The 24,810-nt window shown below is 45.5% G+C and overlaps 1 protein-coding gene across 3 annotated transcripts in view; it reads left to right on the top strand.

Moving 5' to 3' along the window:
• PHACTR3 (phosphatase and actin regulator 3) overlaps window positions 1–24,750 on the top strand; it is a 100,489-nt gene extending 75,739 nt beyond the window's left edge. For all 3 annotated transcript variants that reach the window (XM_038158774.1, XM_038158775.1, XM_038158776.1), the window contains exons 9-13: window positions 15,652–15,707; window positions 19,663–19,724; window positions 20,548–20,688; window positions 21,909–21,985; window positions 23,497–24,750. In XM_038158774.1, the coding sequence (XP_038014702.1) occupies window positions 15,652–15,707; window positions 19,663–19,724; window positions 20,548–20,688; window positions 21,909–21,985; window positions 23,497–23,512 (352 nt within the window). In that variant the 3' untranslated portion in view covers window positions 23,513–24,750. The remainder of the gene's footprint in view (window positions 1–15,651; window positions 15,708–19,662; window positions 19,725–20,547; window positions 20,689–21,908; window positions 21,986–23,496) is intronic.
• Window positions 24,751–24,810: the final 60 nt, after the last annotated feature.

Genomic DNA, 24,810 nt, shown 5'->3' with positions numbered 1-24,810 from the left:
CAGGTACAGAGAACAGATCAGCTGTCAGCACTAATTAGCTGTGTACAATTTAATGCATTTCATTACTGGGCAGGAACCATCCAGGTAAGCATCTCCCTGATGCTAAAAATAACCCCAGCAGGCTCAGCGTGGGCGTGTGTGCAAGGCTCAGCTCCTCACACCAGACAGGAGCTAAATATAGAGCCACAACTGAATTCTGTGGGCGTGGGGAGCCAAGGGAGGCTCCTGTCTCCTCACTCTGCTCCAGCAAGATGTGATGCAGCTGGGGGCTGCTGTCAGACCTGCTCATGGCTGCAGGATTCCCTTAGGAGTGTGCACAGCACCCATGTGCTCAGTGAGGATTTGGGATTTTTTTAATGGTTTGCCCCTTTTCAGTTATGGACTCTGCTTTTCAGGCTATGAAAAAGAAAGATGTTGTGAAGGATGGAGGGGGGAGCAGGAGGAAGAATGGAGGAGGCGCAAGTGAAGCTGAGATTTTTTTTTTTAGTGCTGCCTCCAGGATTAAGAAGTCCAGATTCCAAGGCCTGAATATTCCCTGTGCTCTTCCTTGGTGTCAGGCAGTGGCACACAGCTGGAAACCCTGCTGTGAACACAGTGACAGACAGCACCGGCCTGGTCAAGGGGCTGGGGGTTAGTGCCTGCTGCCAGAGTTCCTGAGACAGCCTTCAAGGGTAAAAATGAGGAGGAGAGGGAGAAGACTCAAGTGTCATTAAGGTCCCCAAGCAATGAGTAAGTTCAGCCTCCTGTTTATATGGCTTTTCAAGTCCAGGGGAGATGTAGTGCAGTTCAAATAAAGCATTAGAGAGGGTTCAAGTGCATCTGTACATGCTGTACCTTGACAACGCTTTCCTCTTGTCTAAAGGGCTGAGAAAGGTTTGTTCCCTTTCAGGTATTAAACTCCAAGAATAGAACCAAACTCACTAACACCAATCCCTGGTCAGCAAGTAAACCTGAACTCCCTGAGTGTGTGATCATACCAGGCCCTCTGGACAGCAACTCTTGAACCAGAAGTGCTTCCTTGCTTCAGCAGCACTTGTACAATTAATTATGGAACACCCAGTCAGCTCTGTGCAAGAGTCTTGATCTGCAGCTGAACCAGAACGAGCAATTTGCTGTCTCAGACCAGCCCACAGCTCGTCTCGCAAGGATTTTTGAACACACTAATTCATTTAGAAAGGGTTGAACCACAGTTGCCTTTGTCCTGGGTTATTTCCTGGTTTGGGCACAAGCACACGACCCAGAGGTGCTCCAAGGGCAGGCCTGTATTGCTGAGATTCCACATTCACCTCCTGCTGAAAATGGGCAGTATTTGTGCAACCATGAGGCAAAGTCACTGCAGAGGCAGTAAATTCTGCCAGGCAACTACATGAAGTTCCAAATTCCCAGGGCGCAGCTGATTAAAGATTGTCTTCTGGGAAGACACTATCTCCTTCCAATGCTCTGTTCTACTTGCCTGGCTCCAGTGCTGGGAATTCCTAATCAAACCTGTTTTCCACAGCACAGTGAAGGCAAGGGCAGCAGGTCAGAGCACAGCAGGCAAGAGAAGAGCAGAGCAGCAGGTAGAAACACAGATAGGCATATACAGGGCCTTTTCTGGGACACAGAGTCAATTCCTCGAATAGATCTGACATAAGTGGCACAAGTGAAACTAGAAATAAAAAAATCAGAGTGCAGAAAGCCGTAAGTATCACAGAGGAGCATAGTCACATAAATAAACTTGCAGAAAAACTGCTTAAGCAAGTGTCATTGAATAAGGAAAAAGCCTTTTTGGGAAGAAAGCAGTGCACTTGTTTTGCCCTGCCAACCCACCCACTACCAGCAGCTCATGCTCAGCTCAGCTCCCTTCCCAGAAATTGGGCATCTCCCCACGCCTGAAGATCTGGGCTCTCCCCCTGTGGTGAGACAAGCAGTCATAAAGCAAAGAGGAAATGCATAAAATGCCAGTAATGCTCTGTAATGCTTCACCTTACACTGGATTATGATTCAGGTCCTTGAGCTCGTGTGGGTCTGCAGTAAAAGTAATTACAGAAAGAAATTACTTTAATTTAATTTGCAGAGCTTAATCGATAGAGACCAAAGTAAGGTGCTCTGGTTGTCACAGTGATTTGTGCTGCTGTGGGATGAAAAGCTGACCAGAACAAGGTGCTGTAACACTTGTGAGCTCCTGATAACCCAGGGGTTGGGCAGGGAGGGATTCAGGCATTCACAGTGCCAGCCCTCACTTTGTATAGGCATGGTCACTGTGTCACTGAGAGGATTTAGGATTATGGTTTTTTGGGTTAGATCTCTTAATGAAATTCAGGAAAAATGTTTTCTGCACTTAAAGCCAAGCACTTCACTTAGTTGGAACAGAAGCCAGATGGGATGGACAGTGTGTATCTGAAAGGCTGTGAACTGTATAAGCACAGTCTCAGCCAGAAGGAGGTTTGGCTGCTTCTTTTTTTAACACATCCATTTCAGATGTGCCACTTCACAGCATTTGAGAACAAAAGAGAGGGGTGAAGTTTGGATGTTGTGTTGGTTTGCCTCCCACTTGCCTTTTAAACCTAACCAAATTTATAGGCAGACTGGATATCAATGAGTGCCACCATGACTGTTGCAGTGGATTGCCTGCAGCAGACCTAAATGGTCACTTCTCCCACAGAGTCTGAAATGTGGCTTGGTTTGGAGAAGAAAAAGCTCCTTAGTGTGCAGAGCCACAGCTGCACACACTGTCCCTGGGGCACAGCACTGAGCTATCCCTGCTTTATGGGGAGGGCTCTTCTATGAATCACCTGTGCTTTCCCATGAAGAACTTGATCATATTTTTGGGCTCTCTTCCAAGAAAACTGTCTCAGCACATGTGATCCAAGGCAAGTGTAATTCATACCCTGCAGTTTCTGGTTCACCAGATTCTGTGAGTTACTACAGTTCCCTCCTCCTGCAGCTCTGAGCACAACTTCTGTAGCCTGGTTCATTCAGGATCTCAATTCCACCAGGAATCACAGGCTTGGGCTTGCTGCTTTCATATGGAAAACTGGGTCAGTCTAGCACAGTTCCTGTGTTTTTGAAAGAACTTCAGAGAAGGTGAGGGGGGAGAAAAATGAAAGAAATAAATATTTAGAAAACAGGAAGTGGGGGAAGGAGAGAAAACAGGTCAGAACAGAAGGTCACTGATTTTCCTCAATAGATGATGTGCAATTGTATCAATTATTAAAACATGGCTCTAGCTAAGTCTCCTATTTCCATTGCCTGTGCCCAGCTGGAAGGCTGCAGCTGTATAACCAGGTCTTGGGAGCTACTTGAGTCAGCCAGAGTACTGCAAGCTTCCTTTAGCATCTGTTTTTCAGGATAATTAACTCATCAAAGTAGCCAGCACACTTCCTTGACCTCCCCAGACTCTGGAGAGTGTTTTTTTCCTGGAAAGCACTCTTATTTTCTGTCTTTTCCTTTAGCTCTCACATACAACACACCAGACAACAAACAAACAAACCCAAGCACTCCCAGGTTTATCAATCCATGCTCATGGTTTTAGCCAGCAAAATTAATAACAAATGGGCCGCACCTTTGGAGGTTGAGGACCTTCTCCTGTTGAAAGTCCACTTATGCAGAGGTTATCAAGGCAACTGGGAAACAAGAACCAGCAAGTTGGCAAAGTCTGAGTCTTAAATCACATTAGAAACAGGTACTGCAATCTAATTAGTCCATTGTTCTGCAAAGATGCGTCAGTCACTGTTTTCATAAAGCTATACAAAATACAGGCAAGAAACAAAGAGCAGAATAAAACCTGAGTGCCTCACTGCAGGAAGAAAACGTCTCAAAACCAATACTACATGGCTCACAGATGAGCCACCAATGTCATTTGCTTGAGATGATCATATTCATTAAGCAAATTAAATTCTGAATGAATTAATACTTCATTAGTTTCTCAGAAATTACGTTAAAAAAAAATTAAAGCCAGGCCCTCTCAGCAGTCTCTGCAGAAAGCAGCTGGCCTGTTGCACAGAGATCAGCCTAATTTGAGGGTGTCTGCAAAAGCCATATTCTGGCCAGGCTACACTGCAGCCTTGTTATGATCATCACTGGGAGTGGCTGCAGCACTTCCAAATACCACCCAGCTGGGGAAAAAGCCTCCTTCTCAAGAGCAGGTTAAACAAACCAGGACTGATGTGGTAAGGGAAGTTTTATTTATGGGCGTAGTGCAGTTAAGCTTACAGAAATCTCTTTATCAGCCTGTTTACACCATGAAGGAAAAAGGTAACAGGGAATGAATGATGTGTGTGGAAATGCCAGGCTCAGGTCTAGGGGTGATGGGAGCAGGAGGCTCGGGGCTGGCAGGGAGTTTTGGTGAGGGAGAGGCTCAGCACTGCAGTGCTGGGACTTGCTGAGCACCAGCTGCAGTGACAGGAGCAGCTGCAAAAGGCAGGAAAATGGCTCTGAGGGAGGTGTGTGCACAGAGCCAGGACCTGACTGAGCTCTGGGAGCCTCTGCCAGCTCCCATGGCTCTGCCTGCCCTTCCCCACCTGCAGTCCCTCCTCAGGCAGGGAACAATCAGAGGTGGCACCAGGGGATCCTTTCCTGAGAGCACTCCCAAAGGTTTTGTGTGGCAGCCTTGAGCTTTGGCAGTGACAGTTCGTGTTGTACCACAACAAATCACGGCTGTAACTTCCAAACATGACGTTACATAATTGAATTCTTACATTTTATTCAGTTTTCAGAAGATCAGAATATTCTGTTCTATGTGAAATTTGCCAGCAAATTCTATTTGGATTTTCGTGACCATAGCTAAACACAGGATCCTAAACAAAGTTAAGGAGGGTCCCAGAAGGCTCTGGGGAAGAGCAGGCAGGATATGAGGATGACATTTTAAAACTCAAATCCTGCCTGTATTTTTCTGTAAGTTAGCCTGTCTGTAGTGCTCAGTGTCACAGTGGCATCAAGTGCCAAGTCATACTCCTCACCCTGTCCAATTTAAGAAACAAAGGAAAACAGAATTACTGAAATACCACTTGCAGAGGGAAGTGAGTGAATTCCCAGAGGGGCTGCAAATCTGGTTTTTCAAACAAGACAGTTTGCCACATTCTCCTAATCTGTACAACAGATATAACCACATAGACCAGCTTTGCAGAGCACTGCGAGAGCTGCTGGTGAAAGAACTACAAAATTGATGATTATTGAGACCAGGGGACTCACACTCCCACAGACTTTTTGGGCCACATCTTTGAGCTGTCAATGGAATTTCTCATTTCACTCTGCACTGAGAGCAGGAACACTCTTTGTATTGAAAAACCAACAGATAACCGCAACAGAAATTTCAAAAGAAGCAAAATATTAAAAGCAAATAAGAGCGCAGTAAAGAGCAGGATTCAGAGCCTGCTGTGGGCAAAGGCCGGTGTGGCTCCGGCCAGCCAAGGTTGGTGACAGTGTGAGGCCAAGCTGCTGGTCTGACTGTCCTGGAAAATGCTGGGCCAGCAATAGTGTGCAGGAGAGGAACAGAAAATAGTACAGCAGATGGTGAAATGCTGTCTGTAGGCAGGGATATCCCATCCTTTGAGAGGCTGTGTGGGTGAGTGACAGGCCAGAACTGGAAGGTGCTGCCTTGCCAGGGGAGCATTCCCAGCAAGGCTCCTGCAGCCTGGGAGCAGCTGTGCAGCCACACACAGCTCCCAGCAGGGCCTGGCTGCCCCAGCAGCAGCTGCAGCTCCACGATGTGCTGCCATTTAGCTTTTTCCTTCAGGGATTGCACAAAGTACTCGGAGAGCACTGCATTTGCCTTGATTTACTTCAGTAATTCAGAAAGCTGCTCCTTGGCATCAAGCCTGACACTACAAAGGGTTTGCAAAAAGTGTCACAGCATATCCCCTCCTGCCTGGAGCTGCTGGGTTAGGAGGTTCACAGCTCCATACCCCCAGCTCTGGGGTAAATCCTCACTGCAAAGACACCTTGCAGAGGTTTATTTGTCACCTCCCAGACTTTGCCAAAGAGTCCTTGGTATACACCTCCAGGTGACAGGGAAAGATGTTCTCCAGACCTCACACCTCATGGGGAAATTCCCAACAGCTCACACCCATGGCAAGAAGGGCCATTCTCAAATCCTTTTGCATCCAGTGAGGGGAAGGAGGAGGATTGACCCACAGCTGACAGCCCACACACAACAATACTTTGTCTGCTCTCTACAAATCCAGCTGTGGTTTCTTCCAGTGACCCAAATCCCACAGCTGCACATTGCAGTGGCATCTGTTGTAGGGGCAGCTGTTTATTGATTAAGTGCACAGTACTGCAGGATCTTAGTGCAGCCCTGAGCATCCTAGCTGAGGCCAGGACACACTGGGACACTTCCATCCAAGGACAGTATCCCTGTTTGTTGCACTGTGAAACAGAGCTAGAGCTACAGACAGAACTGACACATCTCCCTGTCATCCTGTCCCTGTCCTCACTGACTGCCATGGCTGGAATTGCACTCCTGGCTTCCCAGGAAATTGAGTCACGAGCCTGCAGACATTTCATTTTGTACAGGGCACAAAGGTGGCTGACAAGCCAGCCCCAGCCTCCCTGGAGGAGAGCAGGCACAAACCTTGTATTAGGGATTGTTCAGACAGTGAAGTCAAAACCTAGCTTTTTTATTTTCTTACCTTCCCCCCCCCCCCCTTTTCTTATTTTTTATCATAACTCAGTAAGCACCCAGGAGTATGCAACTGTCACTAGGACAGGAAAGTCTCAGGTCAGTGGCAGTCCCCACCACTGGGCTGAGATTTGCCTCTGTCTGCTGCTTATTTCAGGCTCCCTCTTGCTGCTCATGCAGTTGCTATCAGAGTAGATTTTAGTATCATTTCATTAGTTGATACGTAGCATTGCTTTTTGCTTTTTTGTTCTGTGGGAACACAGGGCTCCATTCCTGTTTCAGGAGAGAAAAGAAAGGGAAAAAAAAAAAAAGAAATAAGATCTCTTGCTTTACAATGAAATGTTATTAACCATTTTCAGTGACCTGCACAATGTGACCAGGTCATACTCAGAACTTGGTTTCTCCTGGAAGACCCTGCAATACCCATTTTATGCCCAGCCTGAAGCTCTCATCAACCTTCAGCAGAGGAGGGGCACTGGGAGCTGCACCACTCACTCTGTTTTTTGAAGAGTGTGTTCTTTCAGCACTTTGCCTTGCTGAGCTATTTTTAGCTTGAAAGTATTCCCCAAACCAGCTCTTTGCCCAGCTGCAAGGCAGAGCAGAAGTGAGAACAGGCTGCTGTTGATGAGAACAGTGCTGCTCACACTGACATTGCTGCTGAGCAAGACACTCATCAAACTACAGACAGGGAACATGTCTTTGGCTGAACAACCCGTTGTACTTTTGTCACCCAAATAACTAAATATTGTAATTCTATCACAAACAGGACAGATCCACCCACTAGCCAGCAGCTCTGTCAAACCACAGAGTGGGGAAGCAGGTGGAAGGGAGATGAGGAAGCTGCTGCTCTGAAATAAGCAGATATTACATTTAAACCCCATGCCAGCATGCCAGTTCTTGCATATTAACTAATAACTCAGATGAAATTTAAAGCTGTTATGTTATGTTGGTCCCACAATGTGCAACAACATCCTCCAAGAGTCCTTATCTGAGTGTGGAGAGAGGTATGAAAGCAAAAGCCTGCTGAAGGTGGAGGAAGGATGCTCAGCAGCTGCACTGAGCTTTGCAGCAGGGCTTTGAAGCAGGCCCTGATCTGCTCCCAGCTGTGCCTGGCCCTTCTTCCTCACACCTGGGGAAAATTAGACACCCAAAGGTCAAATGCAGCAGGGCTTTCACAGGTGGTGAGAACAGTGATTACCCTCAAGCCTTCTCCACCTGAATCCTCTGACACAGTTAGATCCTGGCTGTGGTGTTGTTTCAGCCCACACAGTGCTCACAGCCCTGTGCAATAACAAAGCTGTCACAGGGCAGGTCCTCCCGGGACAGTGGGTTATGATACAAGGGTCATGCTGGGCAAGTGTGTGGTTTCTATTTCAGCTGAAATCTGAACCCTTTGCAGGGCTCCTATCACAGAAATGATAATGATGGACAACTGTAATTGCCTGCTAGATGAGTGACAACATAATTAACTGAACTCGTGCTGATTTGCAGCTTTGAAAATCCAGACAGAACTAAAGGCCAAACAAATAAATAACACATGTAATTAAGGCAACATTTAAAGCTTCTGTGTTTATCTGCAGTTTTCTTGTTTGGATGCAAAAAATAGTACATGATGGCACAGAGACACAAGTATCAGGGAACTTTAAAGAACGCAACTCACAACATTTACCAGACCAGCTCACCCTTCTCACACTGCTCTGAGCTCCCTACTGCCAGAGAAGGTCAGCAACTGCTCTGAAGATGATACTCCAAGGGCTGGAGAACCTCTGCTTTGGGGTTGTTCAGCCTAGGGACAAGAAGCTTCTAAGAAGACAATGTTGGGCTTTCCAGGAATGAAAGGGGGTTCTAAAAAGAGGGAGAGCAACCTTTTACATGGGCAGATAGTAACAGGTCGGGGGGAATGGTTTTAAACTGAAAGAAGGTTGGGTTAGATTAGATGAGAGAAAGAATATTTTTACAGTGAGGGTGGTAAAACACTAGAACAGGTTACTCAGAGAGGTGGTGGATGTCCCATTCCTGGAAACATTCAGTGTCAGGTTGGATGAGGCTCTGAACAACCTGATCTACTTGAAGATGTCCCTGCTCATTGCAGGGGCGTTGGACAAGATGCCTTTAAAGGTTCTTTCCACCTCAAACCATCCTGATTCTGTGATTTTCCTGTTGTGGGAAATGCTGGCACATCAATTCCCACTTTTTACACGATCCAGAATTACCTTGGGGTAAAAACAAGTTTGTGTCTCGCTGTCTGCCTTCTAATTTTGTACAGACAGTAACAGAGAAGTCCCTCCCACCACGGATTTACTACTACCCATAATTGTACATTGCAAGCAGGCACAGTGCGGTGCGTGGGTGACTCAAAGCCCTGGCACACATCCTCTTCACAGCTACTTATAGGAAGGATGAAAATAAACTTCTTGTTGAATTGAACATGATGTTCTGGCAACAGAGCTGCCTATTTAAGAGGCAGAGCCTCTGCCTCCTGATGGGCAGCAGACACAAGCAGCTTTATGAGAAGCAAAACCAGGGCACTCCCATTTCTCCTCCCTTTGCCTGGGCTGTGAGAGGGATCCTTCCCACCACCTCCCTTCCCAACTCATCTGCAAAACCACCTGACACGAGGAACAATCAATGCAGTTGCTGCTGGCTACAGCTCATTTACTGATGGCTGGATTGATTGCTCCCTTGTCAGTCCAGGGTCCACAGGCACAAGCACGTGTCCAAGTCTACCCAGTTCACTCCTCCCTTTGGAGAGGATCATCAGAATCACATGGATCTTACTAACACCAGCAACAGGATTCCAAAGTGGAACTTTTGGCTTCAGCTACAAGTCTGAAAGAAATTCAGTTTAGTGGCGATCATACGCACAGATACTGTGCAACAGACTCTATGAAAAAATATATTTGGGAAACAGGAACACATTTTGGGGACAGATAAGAAACCACAGAAACCTGAGCTATTTTTCACCGGATTCTGCTTGAATGCTTTGAGTCTGCCAGGGAGGTGAGATACAGACTAATAAGAGGAGAGGACTAGAAAGGAAGGACTGTCTGAGGTGTGGGAAGTCAGCACAGCCCCACATGCACACAGGGGGCTGTACCTGTCCCAAACTGGCCTCTCATCAGCCACCCTGTGCCCACACCTGCAAGCCCTCAGCCTGCTGTGGCTTTGCTGGGATGCAGCTCCCACAAGGGACAAAGCAGACACTGCTGAGGGTAATTGTGAGGGCAGAGGATGTGGCAGCAGCTCCTGCTCCCAGGACACATTGATGCATTGCCCATCTGACAGCAGCTCTGGGTGCTGGTGACATGCAGATCCTCAGCCTGCTGAGCGCTCAGTCACCTGTAACTGTCCAATATGATCAGTCCCTGTGTAACAGTGCTCCCAAGATATTCACTCCCTTCAATGAGAAGGAGGCAATCTGGCAGTGTGAAGCAAATATTGATCTCTGATCAGCAGTCAGAGGCACGTGTGTGAGTCGCTGCGTTCACCAACGTGACCTTGCTCCAGAGGGGACGAGCCATTTGTGGCTTTCCCCACACTCCAAATCCACATCTGCACTTGTGCTCGTGTCCAGCAGCATCCTGGCAGGGCTCTGATGGCAGAGGGAAGGCTGTTTTGCTGCAGCTATACACCACACGTGCTCACCAAGGGAACAAGCCAGGCACCACAGGTCCCCTGCCCCTCTGAGAGCAGAGGGAGCTCATGGACGTCACAGGATTCCCATGTGCACCTTGCACTGGGAAAACAAATACCTCGAGGCCATGTGCAAACTCTGAGCACCTGAGGTGCCTTGAGACCCAGCTGGCTGTACCTGCAGGGCGCTCTGGGGAGAACCACAGGTGACTGAGCTAACTTGCAATGACCTGCTCCTCTCACCCACAGGAGGAACGCTGGGAGAACATAGGAGCAAGCAAAGTTTTTGGCTTTTTAGAGATTATAATAAATACATGTTATCATCTCTCTGAGCCCAGATTACTGGAGAAAACATTCTAAAGGTAGCCTGAAAATACACCCAGAACACTCCCCAAGCTTCAAACCACTGAAGAATACCAGCTGCTTGAAGGTTTATGCTCACTTTGCACAGAACAACAGTAACACAAAATCTTTGCAATTTTTCTGAACATGAGAAACAGCTGCACATGAAGTGCTGCGTGTCCATTCCCTTTTGCCCCCACACACTTAGGATGATTACTTGAACATTATGAGTAAATGCTGGTGTCTGTCCAAACTTGGAGCATCTCTGACACATGTGCAGCAATCTCTGAACTGTACCCAGACACCACTTGCAGCAGAGTGACTCCAGTTGTGCTCAGTTTCCCAGAGGCAGTCACCTCTGAGTGCTGCCAGTTCAGCTCCACTCGCTGCTGCTCTTGGCATCCCTTGGTTTAAACTAACAGGGAAGCAAAATCCTGGACTGAGCACTCTTAATATGAGACCATGGCAATTCCAATGACACAGTGGGGGAAGATGGACCAGCCTGCAAGTAACTCAAGCATTTTCAAGAAAGGTTCAAGATCTTCCCCAAAAGAGCTGGCCCCACAGGTGCTCAGAGGGAGCACTCCTGCCTCACCAGGCAACACAGAAATACCCAAACCTAGGTTTTCATAACACCCAAGAACAGAAGAGCATTAATTGGCTGTTTTTCCCAGAAGCAAGAAATAGATATCCAAATCAGCTGAAAGGAAATCATTACTGTCACACAACAGAAGTAGTGGACTACATAAGTGCTCCCCATGGAGCTCACAGTCACCTTGCTGAGGTGAGTCCACGTGGGGCTGTGAGTCCCTGAGTGAAAAAAGAACAGAAATGAAAAGAACAAGACTCACCCACCCATGACTATGCTGTGTTGCAGCAGTGCTGGAGCCTCCTGTCCACCTCAGGCCTTCAGATGGCACCTCCAGCCATGGCTGCTGGGCAGCACAGGAGCCAGGCTGGCCCAGGTGAGCCCTCCTTACCCAGGAGCAGGGACTTCTCTGGATCCACAGGAAATGAGGCAGGACTCTGATTCAAAATCACCTGCCTCATACAAAATCCTCTCTCTGCAAAGCCCGTGGGGCCCATCCATAATTACTGAGGGCTCAGCCTTCACAAAGGCTCCTTCATGGCAGGCGCCTGTTTCATCCTCCAGAGCCTCACACTGGAGTGATTCTCCCCTGCTCTGCAGTCTGCTGGTAATTGTTATTCAGCTGGAGTTTGTTTCCTTTAAATATGAGATTTGAGCATCCCCTCTCTGGCTCCTCAGTCTCTCCACGCCCTGTTGTGGCTGTGCTCCCTGTGGTGTGAGGGGAGCCAGGGCCATGTTCTGAGGCCTGGCGTCCCTGAGGTGTGGCGGCGTTCCCGAGGCTGTGGCTCCCCCCAGGCATGCACAGTCCCTTCTGAGGAAACTCACTGAGCTCAGCACACAGGGGGTGTTTCTGCTTCTGCCAGAGACAGGATTTCACAGGTATCAGCTTCAGGGAAAACATGAAATAAATATCCAGAATAGAGCACCTGTTGCTCAGAGCCTGCCACATACAGAGGCCGGCTCACCCAAGCAGAGGCATAAACACACCCAAAATGTTTTCTTACATTAAAGATCCTTCAGGAGGGATGTGGATTTTGACAGGGGTGAGCTGAGCTCTGCCCAGCCCCTGCCCTGCCAGGAGCCCTCAGAAGAGCTGTCCTTGTCTCGCTCTGGTGGCTGCAGGTGGGCCCCGAAGGCGTGCCGGGGGCTGCCAGGCCCCGCTGTGGGGTGAGGTGCCCCACAGAGCGGCTCGGGCAGGGCGGGCTCTGCCCTGCAGCAGCCACGGGGGTCTCGCTCTGAGGGGCGACCAGACAAGGCAGTGGAGTCACTTCACAAGTGATAAAGTGTCACAGCACATCACAGTTGAGGTGGCCACGATACCCAGAGTATCCCCAAAATTTCAGAAGGCCTCAACCCACACAAAGCAACACCACTTCAGAAGGCTGCAAGTATCTGCCCTTCTTGCTCTTCAGCCCACCCTTTTACACCCCTCAGTTCGTGCATTGCACCTGTGTGCCCTCTGTTGCCTTTGTGATTGTTCAGTGCCCCTGGGCACTCCATGGCTCCTTGCTGTCAGTGCTGTTCACCTGCTTTTCACAGCTGTGCCCACTGGGGATGAGGCTGAGCGCATCCCAATGACCCCAAACTGTGTGCCACGCACAGCCCCATCCCAATGACCCCAAACTGTGTGCCACGCACAGCCCCATCCCAATCACCACAAACTGTGTGCCACACACAGCCCCACTCCCTATCATCATAAACTGTGTGCCACACACAGCCCCATCCCAATGCCCACAAACTGTGTGCCACGCACAGCCCCCAAACTGTGTGCCACGCACAGCCCCATCCCAATCACCACAAACTGTGTGCCACGCACAGCCCCATCCCAATGACCCCAAACTGTGTGCCACGCACAGCCCCATCCCAATGACCCCAAACTGTGTGCCACACACAGCCCCATCCCAATCACCACAAACTGTGTGCCACACACAGCCCCATCCCAATGACCCCAAACTGTGTGCCACACACAGCCCCATCCCAATGACCCCAAACTGTGTGCCACACACAGCCCCATCCCAATCACCACAAACTGTGTGCCACACACAGCCCCATCCCAATATCCACAAACTGTGTGTCTGCAGTAAAGTCCTGCGGAAAGGGAAGCCCTGAGTGACCCTGGGCCAGCTCAGCAGAGCCGTGTGGCCCCAGGCTGTGCTCCAGCCCCTGTGACCCATCACTGTCAGGGCACCTGGAGCCCTTCACCTTCAGCAGCTCCCCAGGCCCAGCCACCCCACAGCAGCTCAGGAAGGAAGGGAAAGTTGTTTCTGGGCACAGAGAGGCTTCTCCTGAACTGCAGAAATTACAAATAGACCTGAAATGTCCCCAGACCTTGATAGCAACATTGTCAGAGGTTTTTGCCACTTCTCGTTTGATTGTGACTCTCCCTGTACTTGGTGTTTTCACTCTATCCCCACCTTCCTGAAACCCTGTTAGAAATTTATTTTTAACCGACGTCTGTGTCTAGTCTTGTGACTGTGACGCAAAGTTTGGAAGTGTGGTCTGTATTTCTGAAAAGCCCAGGATAAACCCCTGCAGTGCCCTCATGTGCACATAGTCCTGGGTCTGTCTGCACCTTTGCCTTCTGCTGGGGGTAAAGCTGAGGGTGTGCACAGAAAAATGGGCACCTACGTGTATTTATCAAAGCCAAAAGGGAAATGGGGTTTAAATAATCAACCATCATGCATATTATATATAAATACAGAGCATTCACGGAGAATCACAGAATATTCATCTACATTTGCATTCTCATACTGCTATTCTATTAGGCTTTTAATCTCCCGGTTTAAAAGGGGCCTCTGAAATCTAACGTACAGATTTGGGAGAATCTATCAATCTCATGTGGCAGGGCTGTAATTGAGAATGGCTGAGAGAGAGGCAAATGAGCAGCAGGTCAGGTGGACCTTTCATTTGCAGAGGAGCTCCCCAAGTAAGGCATTTTCCCCTGATTTATATTACAAAATGCACTTTATCTGTTTCAAACAAAACCTAGCCAGACTTGTGTAATTTCTGAGACGTGCAGGGAGAAGTCCAAGGGCAGCAGGAATTTAAAATACATGCTTAAAGCCTTTAGTTTCAGTATCATTCCTGTTTCATCCCTGTAAATTGGGATTATTGCAACTTCTGCTGCTGGAGTATCTGACCCAGAGGTCAGGAGAAATCCCTTAGGTGATAGAAAGCATTAGGAAGGGAGAGTGAGAGTTAGGCTGTAGGTGTTTCTGCTCAAGAGCTCATTGATCTCAGTTTTCTGTTGGTGTGAATTTGGTGCAGTAGTTGTGGTGCTTCCTGTTGCCAAAGGTGTGAGTTTTTCCAGAGAGTTTAATTAAAAAAGGGTGAGGAGTTGGTCTGATAACATATGACCACAGAATTTATTTGGAAGGTATATTTGGTGGGGCTTACAAAACAAGGAAAAGCTAGAATTAGGTGATTTTACTTTTTTTTTTTTGCAGTGTGTTAATAATTACATTGTTTTTCCATATTTGATAAAACGTAGATCCTACTACAGCATGACTTTATAATTATTCATTTATATACCCAGCAGAGGAACAACTGCAGCAGTTTGCAGCGTGGTCCCTGCTCTGAGTGCTTCTTTGTGTCTGTAACTTCATCTCTGGCTTGGCAACATCTGCTGGGAGCAGGCGATGAGAATCCCCAGCGCTGCCAGAACGCAGGCCAGGAAGCATCGGGAACTCTTTCCGATCTGCTGGCTGGATTCTGACATGAAAGCCAGCAAATGCGGCCTCTGTGTGTGTGCCTGTGTGTGCCTGCCTAGGGGAGGACTCCAATTACCTGAGATCCTCTGCAGATATCCCGGTGCCTCGTGGGGGAGTCTCATTTAGTATGCGCAATAAAATCGCTGTGGCACCGATCATATGATTGGAAGAGTCAATCCTGAGGCAGCACTACTGAAAAGGGGAGGTGGAACCAAGACACTCCGTTCAGACAGCCAGGCTGTGAGCAGCACACGAATTGCACTCAGCAGGCAGGAGCAGAGCTGGGGGATTGGGCTGCTGGATGAAAATCACAGGAAAGCTTTATTTCTGCCCAGTCTGCCCCTTGTCAGGATGCACCGCTGGTGTGAGTAGAGAGAAGGCAATGCGCTGCTGTGTGTGATTACAAGCTGAAGGCAGTGATAGAGGCAGAAGATCTCTGTGAAACTCCTTTGATAACCTCCTTGAGAGTGCATCTTACCTCTGGTTCCAGCTGACTGTCTGGAAAGTGTCATGAAAAGGATGCAGGTTCCGAGGAAGCGTTTCACTGACAGCAGAGCAAACTAGAGGAGAACTTTTACCTGCATTCCTGGCATTTGGGAAAAATAATATAAGAAAGAATTCTCTGCCAGGATTCTTATTTTTTTCTTTCTTCACGAGTCCTGGAGAGAGATTTTGTAGTCCCCCTCCTGAGGAAAACACCAACCAGAAGTCAGAATTCTACAGACTTTCCAAATAACAGGCATGGTACAAAATGTGATTTTGGTGTTTTTCCGCAGGCGACTCAGCCAAAGACCCGCTGTTGAGGAGCTAGAAAGAAGGAATATACTGAAACGTGAGTACTTCTTTTTCCTAAAATATTTTATGTATGTCTGTTGAAATTAGTGATTGCATTTCCAGAACATATTATTTTGAAATAGACAAATTAATTCACTGGGATCGTTTTCTGTACCTAAAAGGTTTAATTTTTCACAAAGACTTGCGATTTTAGGACAAAAAGAACCATTCATTTTCAGGCTTTCAAATAATTTTCATTCTTATTCCACTGTTACTGGTGTGCAAGAGGGGAATACAATCTGAGTGTCATAGTGCCAGGAGAATTGGAGTGACATTTTTCAAGACATGGATTTTCAGGGCACACACTGAATAGCACTGCCAATAGAGTGGCTGGGGGAAGGATCCTTGCAAGAGACGTGATTCTGTCCAGGTCTGTTTGCTCATCTCACTGGAGATCTTCCAAAGTCAAGTCAAAGATCAGCCTGAGATACCAGAATTATTAGAGGGACAGTCCCAGGCCTGTTACAGGTGCTGCCACAGGGGAGTGTTCTCAGCATCTCTCAAATTCCCAAGGCAAAACTTGCAATTATTTTCCTAAATGTTTCCAAGGGATCAAACAAGTGATGAACATAATCCCTTCCCTTAAAACTGCTGAATTAGGGGAAGGTGAGAGACAGCTTTGAAATTGTCCCCACTGTGGATCTCAAATCCATCTGCTGTTTAGTCTCTTTAGCTTTGAAAGACAAAACCCAGAGTGGTGTGAACTATAGGTTCTCATTAAACAAGCATAAAACATAAAGCCACAGGAATCTGTCACACAAGCAGTGTCATACAAGCCCACACTGTTTGATTTGTATTTAATCATGAGATTGTAATTCACTAGGAAAAAAAGTCATCAGCATTGCATTACCTAAAATTTTGTGTCTCAAAACTTTCTTAGTGATTTCTAGGGAAAAACCTTATGCTCTTGCCATTGAAGTTATTTGGGATTTCATTTCAGTTTTCACACAAAGAGGTTCCACAGGCAGCCTGTATTTAGCAGTGTTTTCTGTACAGTTCCAATGCATAGATCACACACAGTAAAATGAGCTCTATTTTGCATGAGCACAGCTTGAGGAGGAAAGGAAACCCTCTTTGCAACATGGATGGGTGAACTTGGCCAAACTTCACCTGTCATCTACCAGAGAGGCAGGAAAATGCAGTAACCCAAGATTCTGAACTATGTGGAGACAGATTTTCAAGACTCAGTAACAAAAATCTCTGAAAATCTGTTTCTTTGGGTTTTTTCCCTGGCTAAGGAAAAGCTGATCTCCACTGAAAAAATCTGTTCCTTTATGTTTACTTTTTGAAATGTGCTGGTTACATCCTTAATCTGGGTTAAACTGACCAGTTTTAATAATAAAAAAGTTTGAATACATTCATTTAATGAGCTTAGAGAGAGATAAAGCAGAAAGAAGATAAAGCAGAATTAAAGATACTTCCTGAATACCAGCTAAACATACTGGTCTAGATTTGTATCTCATTTAAAGAGCTCCCAGCATGGAGCAAATTTATTGACTTCTGTTGAGTTGCTCAGGCTTTATACAGGTTCAGCTAGGATCAGAGCCACTTCCATTTTATTTACCTCTGCCATTATAATAAAAGCTGAGTATCCTGTGTAGCTGTAGCAGTATAAAAGCCCTTCAGTGAAATCCCCACAACCTCCTCCAGGTGTAGTAAGGGTTTGTGCAATTTTAAGTTGTGCCTTTCCCACCATCTTTGATGTTCATAATTGGTACTGCAGACAGGAGTTCTTTTATGGACTCAGAATTCACATTTGTACAACTCTGGTAAAAAAAGAGAAGCATATTGCAATGTACAACTTCTGTCACTTTAAAGCAAATCTCAGCAAGATTTCAAAAAGTGATTTCTTATCTCCTTTAGGGAGTTGTTTCTGAGATAAAAGTAATACTTAAAAGCAAACTTAAAGCCAGCACTTTCTTACAATTTTGTTGATTTTCCAAGTCCTTTAACCACAGAAACTCTGCTGGCTTCCCGCCAAGAGTGAAAAGCAAATGAACTAAAATCACAGCCCAGGTGCCAGATGTGTCCTTGCTGAACAGAAAGATGAACAAGAGAGCCAAGAAGGCATCTCTTGAACCCCACTGTGCAGTCCCTACTTAATTCTGAACCCAAGGAGATGGTTTAGTGTCACACAGAGCTCAGAATGAGTTCCAGCTCTGCACAGGCCCCCTCAGCACTGGGAGCATCTCTGCTGAGATTTACAAAACCAGCCCTCAGCAGTGAATGGATTTGTGTGGGCAGAAGGATGGCGATGGGGAAAGCCTCTCTGGGCTGGCTGAGTAATAATGCCTGAATTCTAGAATATCTTTGCCAACATTTCATATCAAATCTCAGGTTTTTTTGTTTTTTTTTTTTTTTTTTTTTTTTGTAAAAGAACTATTTCTTTTATGTCTTGGAGCTGGAAATAGGCACTGAACCCATGAGAATAAAAATAAGCTACTACACATTTATATTTGGAAAAGTATTTTTTCATCAGAAAGGTGTATTTTTGGCTTTTCTTTGGGAATTAGAACTGTAGAATCACAAAAAGGTTTGGGTTGGAAGGGACCTTAAAAATCATCTTGTTCATGCCTCTGCCATGGGCAGGGACCCTTTCCACTGGACCAATCTGCCTCAAAGGCTTCCAGGGATGGAGCAGCCACAGCTTCTCTGGGCAGTTCTTTCACTGCATATCACATCATATCTTTAAAAGGCCCTACACCACAGAAAATTATCTATTTTTAATTAAAAAAAATACAAAATAGATATATCTACTCTAAGATGGGTGAATTAAAGCTGAATGAATAGCTTCTTGCAGGTGTCTCTATATCTAAGAATAACCTCTACTTTTGAAAGCCTGTTCTCCTTTTACACGTTGCAGACTGAAATAGCTGCTCATCCCTGACACAGCACTAATTTTAGCTGACCTGTTCTCTTTTACATTTTGTGCCTTGCCACTGAACTGTAATGCAGCACATTATAGCATTTTGAATTCAATTGATTCACATTTCTACCCTAGCCAGGTGGAACTGTGCGCGTCCATGTTATTTTAAATATATTTGATTGCATCTCAGTGTCATCTAATGAGTGCAAAAATCAGGGAGAAAAATGCTTCATTGTTAAAAATATCTTGGAAATCCATCTGCAGTGCTAGTGGGTTCTGGAGGCATAGTAGAAATCACGTGTGTGCTTTAACACTGGAAATATCTAATGCTAGAGGTATAATAAACCTCAGAGTAGTACCCAGAGAATCCCTGAATGGTTAAACCTTTTTCTCTGGCTCTGAAGCTTTGTTCAGGTCACGGGCTCACGCCTTAATTTAGTAACAGATAGTACTGGGAATAGAAACGCCATTAACTGCTTTCCTAAGGCAGGGGATCTATTTCTCACTGTTACAGCACTCCGGGCTATTTTTAGAGCCAGTGTGTAGGAGTTCTCACGGCTGGAATGTTAATAGGCACAACACACAAAGACAGGGGCTGAGCTCAGAGCTCTGCACAGGAACCCTGGCAGGAGGAAGGGGTCTCATGTCAGGGAAAGCCAAGGTGCCAGCCAGGGCCAGGAGCGATGCAGCCTGAGGGAGCAGGGCTGAGGACAGAACGGGCTCTCCCTGGAGCTGCTGCAGTGACTCCTGAGCATCTGACAGCATGAATGGCTCCAGCAATATGGAGAGTAAAAAAGGATGATTGATCAGCTATGGAGTGTGTTGATTTTCCTTCTGAAGTTTATCCGAGTGGAGCGTTGGTGTGGCTGTTTCATTAAATCCCTGTGGAGTTCAGAGCTGACATTGGCAGCACGGTGTCCTCACAGAGAGGTGACTCCGTGCACCAGCTCACACCAGAGATGCACTGAATTACCAAAGCACACAACTACCAGCTGCTTGTGGGGCCGTGCTCATTATTGCCTGGAACCTGGGAAAACACCAAAGTTCCTCATGAGGAAAGTCATCTTTTTTTTCATATTCTCCGCAGAACGAAATGATCAAACGGAGCAGGAGGAGAGGAGGGAAATCAAGCAGAGACTGACAAGAAAGGTAAAATCTTGCAATACCTGCTATTAGCTCTTAGAAATTTAGCAAAATTACTATAATATCACCCAGCCATAGAGGTTGTTATTACACAGAACCTCCCTTAATATGCATCCTCCTCAGCAGTGTCTGGTAGCAGTGTCTGGTAATATCAATTATAGACATCCCTACCTTATCTCAGCTAGATGAGATTTAGTAGAATGTTTACATATAAACTTACCCAGAAAATGGGTATTATGGCATATTTGTCAGCTCCATTGCTGGTAAAGGACTTTTTCACTCTTTGTAGCAGAGCTGACTCCCTGCTGAACACCAGGTCTGCTCCCATAGTACATTTCTTTTTGCATTTAAAATATTCTCAGAATAAGAACGAGATCTTGTTGTTCTGTTCTTAGAAATCCCTAATGGAATTACAGAACAAATATGCTGATAACTTGTTCAGGCTAGACTGAAATTCTTACAGTGGGTCTAGTGCTGAGAATCTCACACAGACAATCTGCCTCTGCCTGTGGTAGAACATCCTCCAGCATCCAGAATTATCCAGAGATCATAAAAAATCCATCATGATTCCTTTACATTTTGAAAATATATTTTATCAATAACTGGGTTAAAATATTTTCTTCTTTTGTCCATGATAAAGGCACTGTGCTGTAGCTCCATTTAAACCAATCCAAATGGTGAAATATTTCCCTGGACTTTCCAAGGGTTGGGTGGTTTTCCATATTTGCAAATGCACATTGAGCCAAGATGAAAAGAAGCAAATATTGCATTTTTTACTGATTCATTTGTTATTCACCCTATTTTTATTTCACAAAACTTCTGAATACAGCTTAACCAGAGACCTACAGTTGATGAACTGAGAGACAGAAAGATCCTGATTCGATTCAGTGATTATGTGGAAGTGGCAAAAGCACAGGACTATGACAGGAGAGCAGATAAACCATGGACACGGCTGTCAGCAGCAGACAAGGTACTGACAAACCACAAAGTTCTGCTTTCTCCTTGCTTTGTAATGATACATCCTATTCTCAACAGACTTGAACCTCTGCAACATTTCATCTCTGTAAACTTTACCATGATTTTTTATGTTGAAATCATACCAATATCATAAAAAAGCCTATTTAGTACTTGAAAGGCTTCTACCCACCCACCCAAAAAGGTGGCTACAGTATTTGGGCTCCATTTCCAGCCGATAGAGTATTAATCTTTATTCTCAGACTGGAATTTTTGTCCCAAACATGCAAAAATTTCCTCTCCTGTTTCCTGTGAATGCACAAGGAGGCACTAGACCCACATTCTCCTGAGCCTGAACTCTCATTTTGTCCCATCTCATACCTGCCACGTAGCTGATTCACAGCCCAATTTAAGTGTCACATTTCGAGGCTTGAGTAGTAAGAACAGTTCACCATGGCTCCAGCCAGAGCACTGGGAGGTTTCAGGGCTGCAGGGAGCAGAAGGAGCAGGATGCTGAGACAATTACTGGAATGTGGCAAACACAGGACTGTTAACATGGCTTTATGCTGAGACCTCAAACACTTTGGTGTCCATCCCAGTGTCTCCCCAGTTAGGGAAAAATGGGTTTAGAGGACTCAGAAAAGGAGCAGAGCACTTCTACTCCAAGTAGCTGCTCTCCCAAGCTCTCTAAAATGGTGAATAAGCTATTCCATAGTAATCAACAGAATAAGGGGTTTATATTTTCCTTGTATGTACCTTTCTTACCATTAGACTTTTCCTGGTTTTACTGTGTCAATGTTCATGTTTCAATTAACAAGGCAGTTTAAGAAAGGGACAGTTCTGCTCATACTGGTGGCACACATCAGGAGGTCAGGCTCAGAGCTGCACCTCTGCATTTGTGACTGAAAAATGGATCAATTTCTTGGCAGCTTCTCCTAATCTTTAATAAATTTTAACTGGAATCTTATTAAATGTGAGACAACCAGCTCTGAGGTGTTATTCTGTCAGAATTGCTTCTAGACAGCAGTGACCCTGTAAGCAATCAATAACAAATGAGAAGTAGTGTGTCACCAATCCATACAACCCAAATATTCAGCATTTCTACCAGCACAGAGTGCTCTGCTATACCCAATACTTGGTTTTTCTACCCCAGAAAACTGTTCTGCTCTGCATGTCTGGGATTTTGGTCACAAACACAACATTATTTGTTCATGTTTTTCTCTTCTCAATTCCTAGGCAGCAATTCGGAAGGAGCTGAATGAATACAAAAGTAATGAAATGGAGGTTCATGCATCAAGCAAACATTTGACAAGGTCAGTTTTGCAGCTGTTTATCTCTGCTCCCTGCTATAAAACTCTGACTCCTTGACTCCCGAACCTGTGGATTTCACTCTTACATGCTGGATGTGGGAGAATATGCAAAGGGAGGTTAATATTAAAAGAAAATTGGAGCGTTTCTCTTCCTGAAGAGAACCCAATTTTCTGATTTTTTGGGGAGCTTTTATTAGTACATACCAAGAAACCTGCAGACATTCTCCAGAGCATCCCTCAGCTGGCATGCCTTGCACCAAAGATCCAAAGATAGGACAAAAGAATTAAAAGTATATAACACAGAAAACAATTAAAGTAGAACAACTTAATACCCTGTTCAAAGGTCTCTGAATTAAATGTACTTGAGCCTGCAGCCTTATCACAAACACTGAAAATTCCCTGCACAGAAATACAGAACTGCACTGACCATAACAGGCCAGTGCCCAGGGGTAATGCCTTTGTTCTAATTGGATTTGTTCTAAAGGATTCAGCCTGGGGATTTCAGTATTCCCTGTCAGTGCAGTTGCTATTGGAAGGAGCCCCAGGTAACTTAATGACACTTAACTCCCTGTCAGGGGGAGGTCAGGAGAGAGAGCAGGGCTGGGTTGTTGTCACTCTCCACGTGATGGGAGATTCCACTGGGAGCCTGGTCAGGGCAGCGCCTGCTCCGTGTGCCAGCACTGGTGCCAGGGACTGTGTTTAAACACAGATCAAAACATTCATTTCCCGTCTCTAAGAGGAGGAACAATATGAGAGGCTGGTTCCACAGCCACTGGTACTGGCAAAAAGGCATCGTTACGGGAAAGCAGCTGCCCTGCGCTGATGGAATGAACGTGGGAAGGGAAAGGGATGGCTGCAGTTTCAGTCTGGCAGTGAGCTATACATTGCCTAATTGGAGCTACCTGGGGAGTCTGAGTAGATGATAATGAGAGATTTTGAAATTTGTTCAGGATATTAGAAGTAAAGAGGGTTCCAATTTACAGTTAGTGCTAGGGCATTACATACAGTTGGGGCTTTAATTATGGATCTCAGCCAAAAGAACAAGCCTACAGAGCAAGAAGAATGTTTGTTCCAGACTCGCAAGACTATCAAACGTTTCACAACAGTATCTCCTCATACTTTAAAAAGCACTTCAACATTTCTTAACTCTTAAAAAGAACAAGATCACTGCACAGTGAAGAATATTGTTACCAATGACAAACTGTGGCTCCATTTACTAAAAGAAAAAACCCACATCAGCTACATACCTGGATTTGCAATTGCATTCCCAAAGAAATGTAAACGAGGTACACTGGCCCTGAGGACTGTACCTGCACTGCAGTCATGGCACAGGGCTGGGAATGTGCTGGGGAAAATTAGGAGTTGCTAATGTCCTTCAGCACTGTCACTGTAGCTTTAAACAGAATGAATACTGTGGTGGGCTTTTAAACATTTTGTTAATCTAACATAAAATAATAAAAAATAATTGAATTCTATTGGAAAGTGCTTTGAAAAATGTCTGTCTTTTTTCCTAGATTTCACAGGCCATAGAAATTTTCTTCTGAGAAGAATCTGTCTTTACTTTTTGATACTGCTGCTGAACACACATCAGGGAACACTGAAGCCTTTCCCTGAGGTTCAGTGCAGGCTCCCTGGACGTTGATGTGACAGAAGGACTCTGCAGTGAAGCCTCTGCAGCACCTGGGGACAGGAGCCAGCCCCACGCTCTGGAGGCAGAAGAGTCTGGCCTGTGGAGTGGGACAAGCTGCTGAAAAAGACTGAAGTGAAGCTACTTGGAAGAGCCTCCTCCTCTCCTTTCCCACCTGAGTGGAACTGGTTTGCAGGCTGCCTTGGAAAAGGAGATGTTGTGCATGTACAGGCTTTACCATTCCAAGGCCTCTGACATAAATGGACATGACACTCTGTCATCCAGTATTACTTTGACAAGACATTTTGAACTTACCACAATTAGTTTGTAAAACACCTAAGTTCATGTTCTAAAAACTAATTTAATGTATTATAATTTCATTCTTTTTTATATACTGTCTAACAGAATCACAGCTGCAAGCATTTTTGATTCCTGTTACTTTTGTTCTTTAATTAAATGACTACTTATTGCAGGAAATGAACATGTTTCCTAAAGCTCTTTTTTTTTCCCAGGGATAATTTGGAAGAGATAATAATTATTATGCACCAAACCATTTGACTTCTTCATCAACACAGGGTCTGCAAAAGGATGATCTCAGCTAAGGTTTTCCATCTGGTGGAAAGGCATTAGCTGGTTGTCACTCTGCACCAATTGAGGCTCTGACCCTCTAAAAATGACAATTTGGTTCACTGTTGTTCCAAATTACTAAACTGGACAACCAGAGGCAGAAATGTAACAATGTATTTTCATGGTTAGCAAACAAATGGTTTTAATGCTTTCTTGACAGTAAGAAGAAAAAAGTTACTAAATGCTAATAACAAAGCAAATAGAACTGGCTGATAAAAATGTGAAGCCAGACATTTTAACAATGCCTGACATGGAGGAGCATTGAGGATTTACTCAATGGTACTAAAAATATTTGTAAGAAAAATAACACATTGATAGCTGGGAATGACATGTGATGAGAGAGAACAAAATGGTGAATCCACTCACAAGACAAACATTTCTCTGCAAGACTCTGAAGTGCTGCCACTCTAGGGAGTCGTGCAATGTTAAAAACCTGAAAAAGGCATTCCTGTCCAGGAGCTTCACTGAGATGATCTCCATGAAGTGTGAAAATAATAAAATGCAGTCTGTCAAAGTGTTTGTATAGACTACTGCTGTGAGGTGGGGAGCAGCCCCCACACAGTGACAGTTCTGT

The sequence above is a fragment of the Motacilla alba genome, chromosome 20, assembly GCF_015832195.1.
Source record: "Motacilla alba alba isolate MOTALB_02 chromosome 20, Motacilla_alba_V1.0_pri, whole genome shotgun sequence".
In the NCBI taxonomy this organism is placed as follows: domain Eukaryota; kingdom Metazoa; phylum Chordata; class Aves; order Passeriformes; family Motacillidae; genus Motacilla; species Motacilla alba.
Note: the sequence above shows the minus strand (reverse complement) of the source record. Positions and strands in the feature narration are given on the sequence as shown.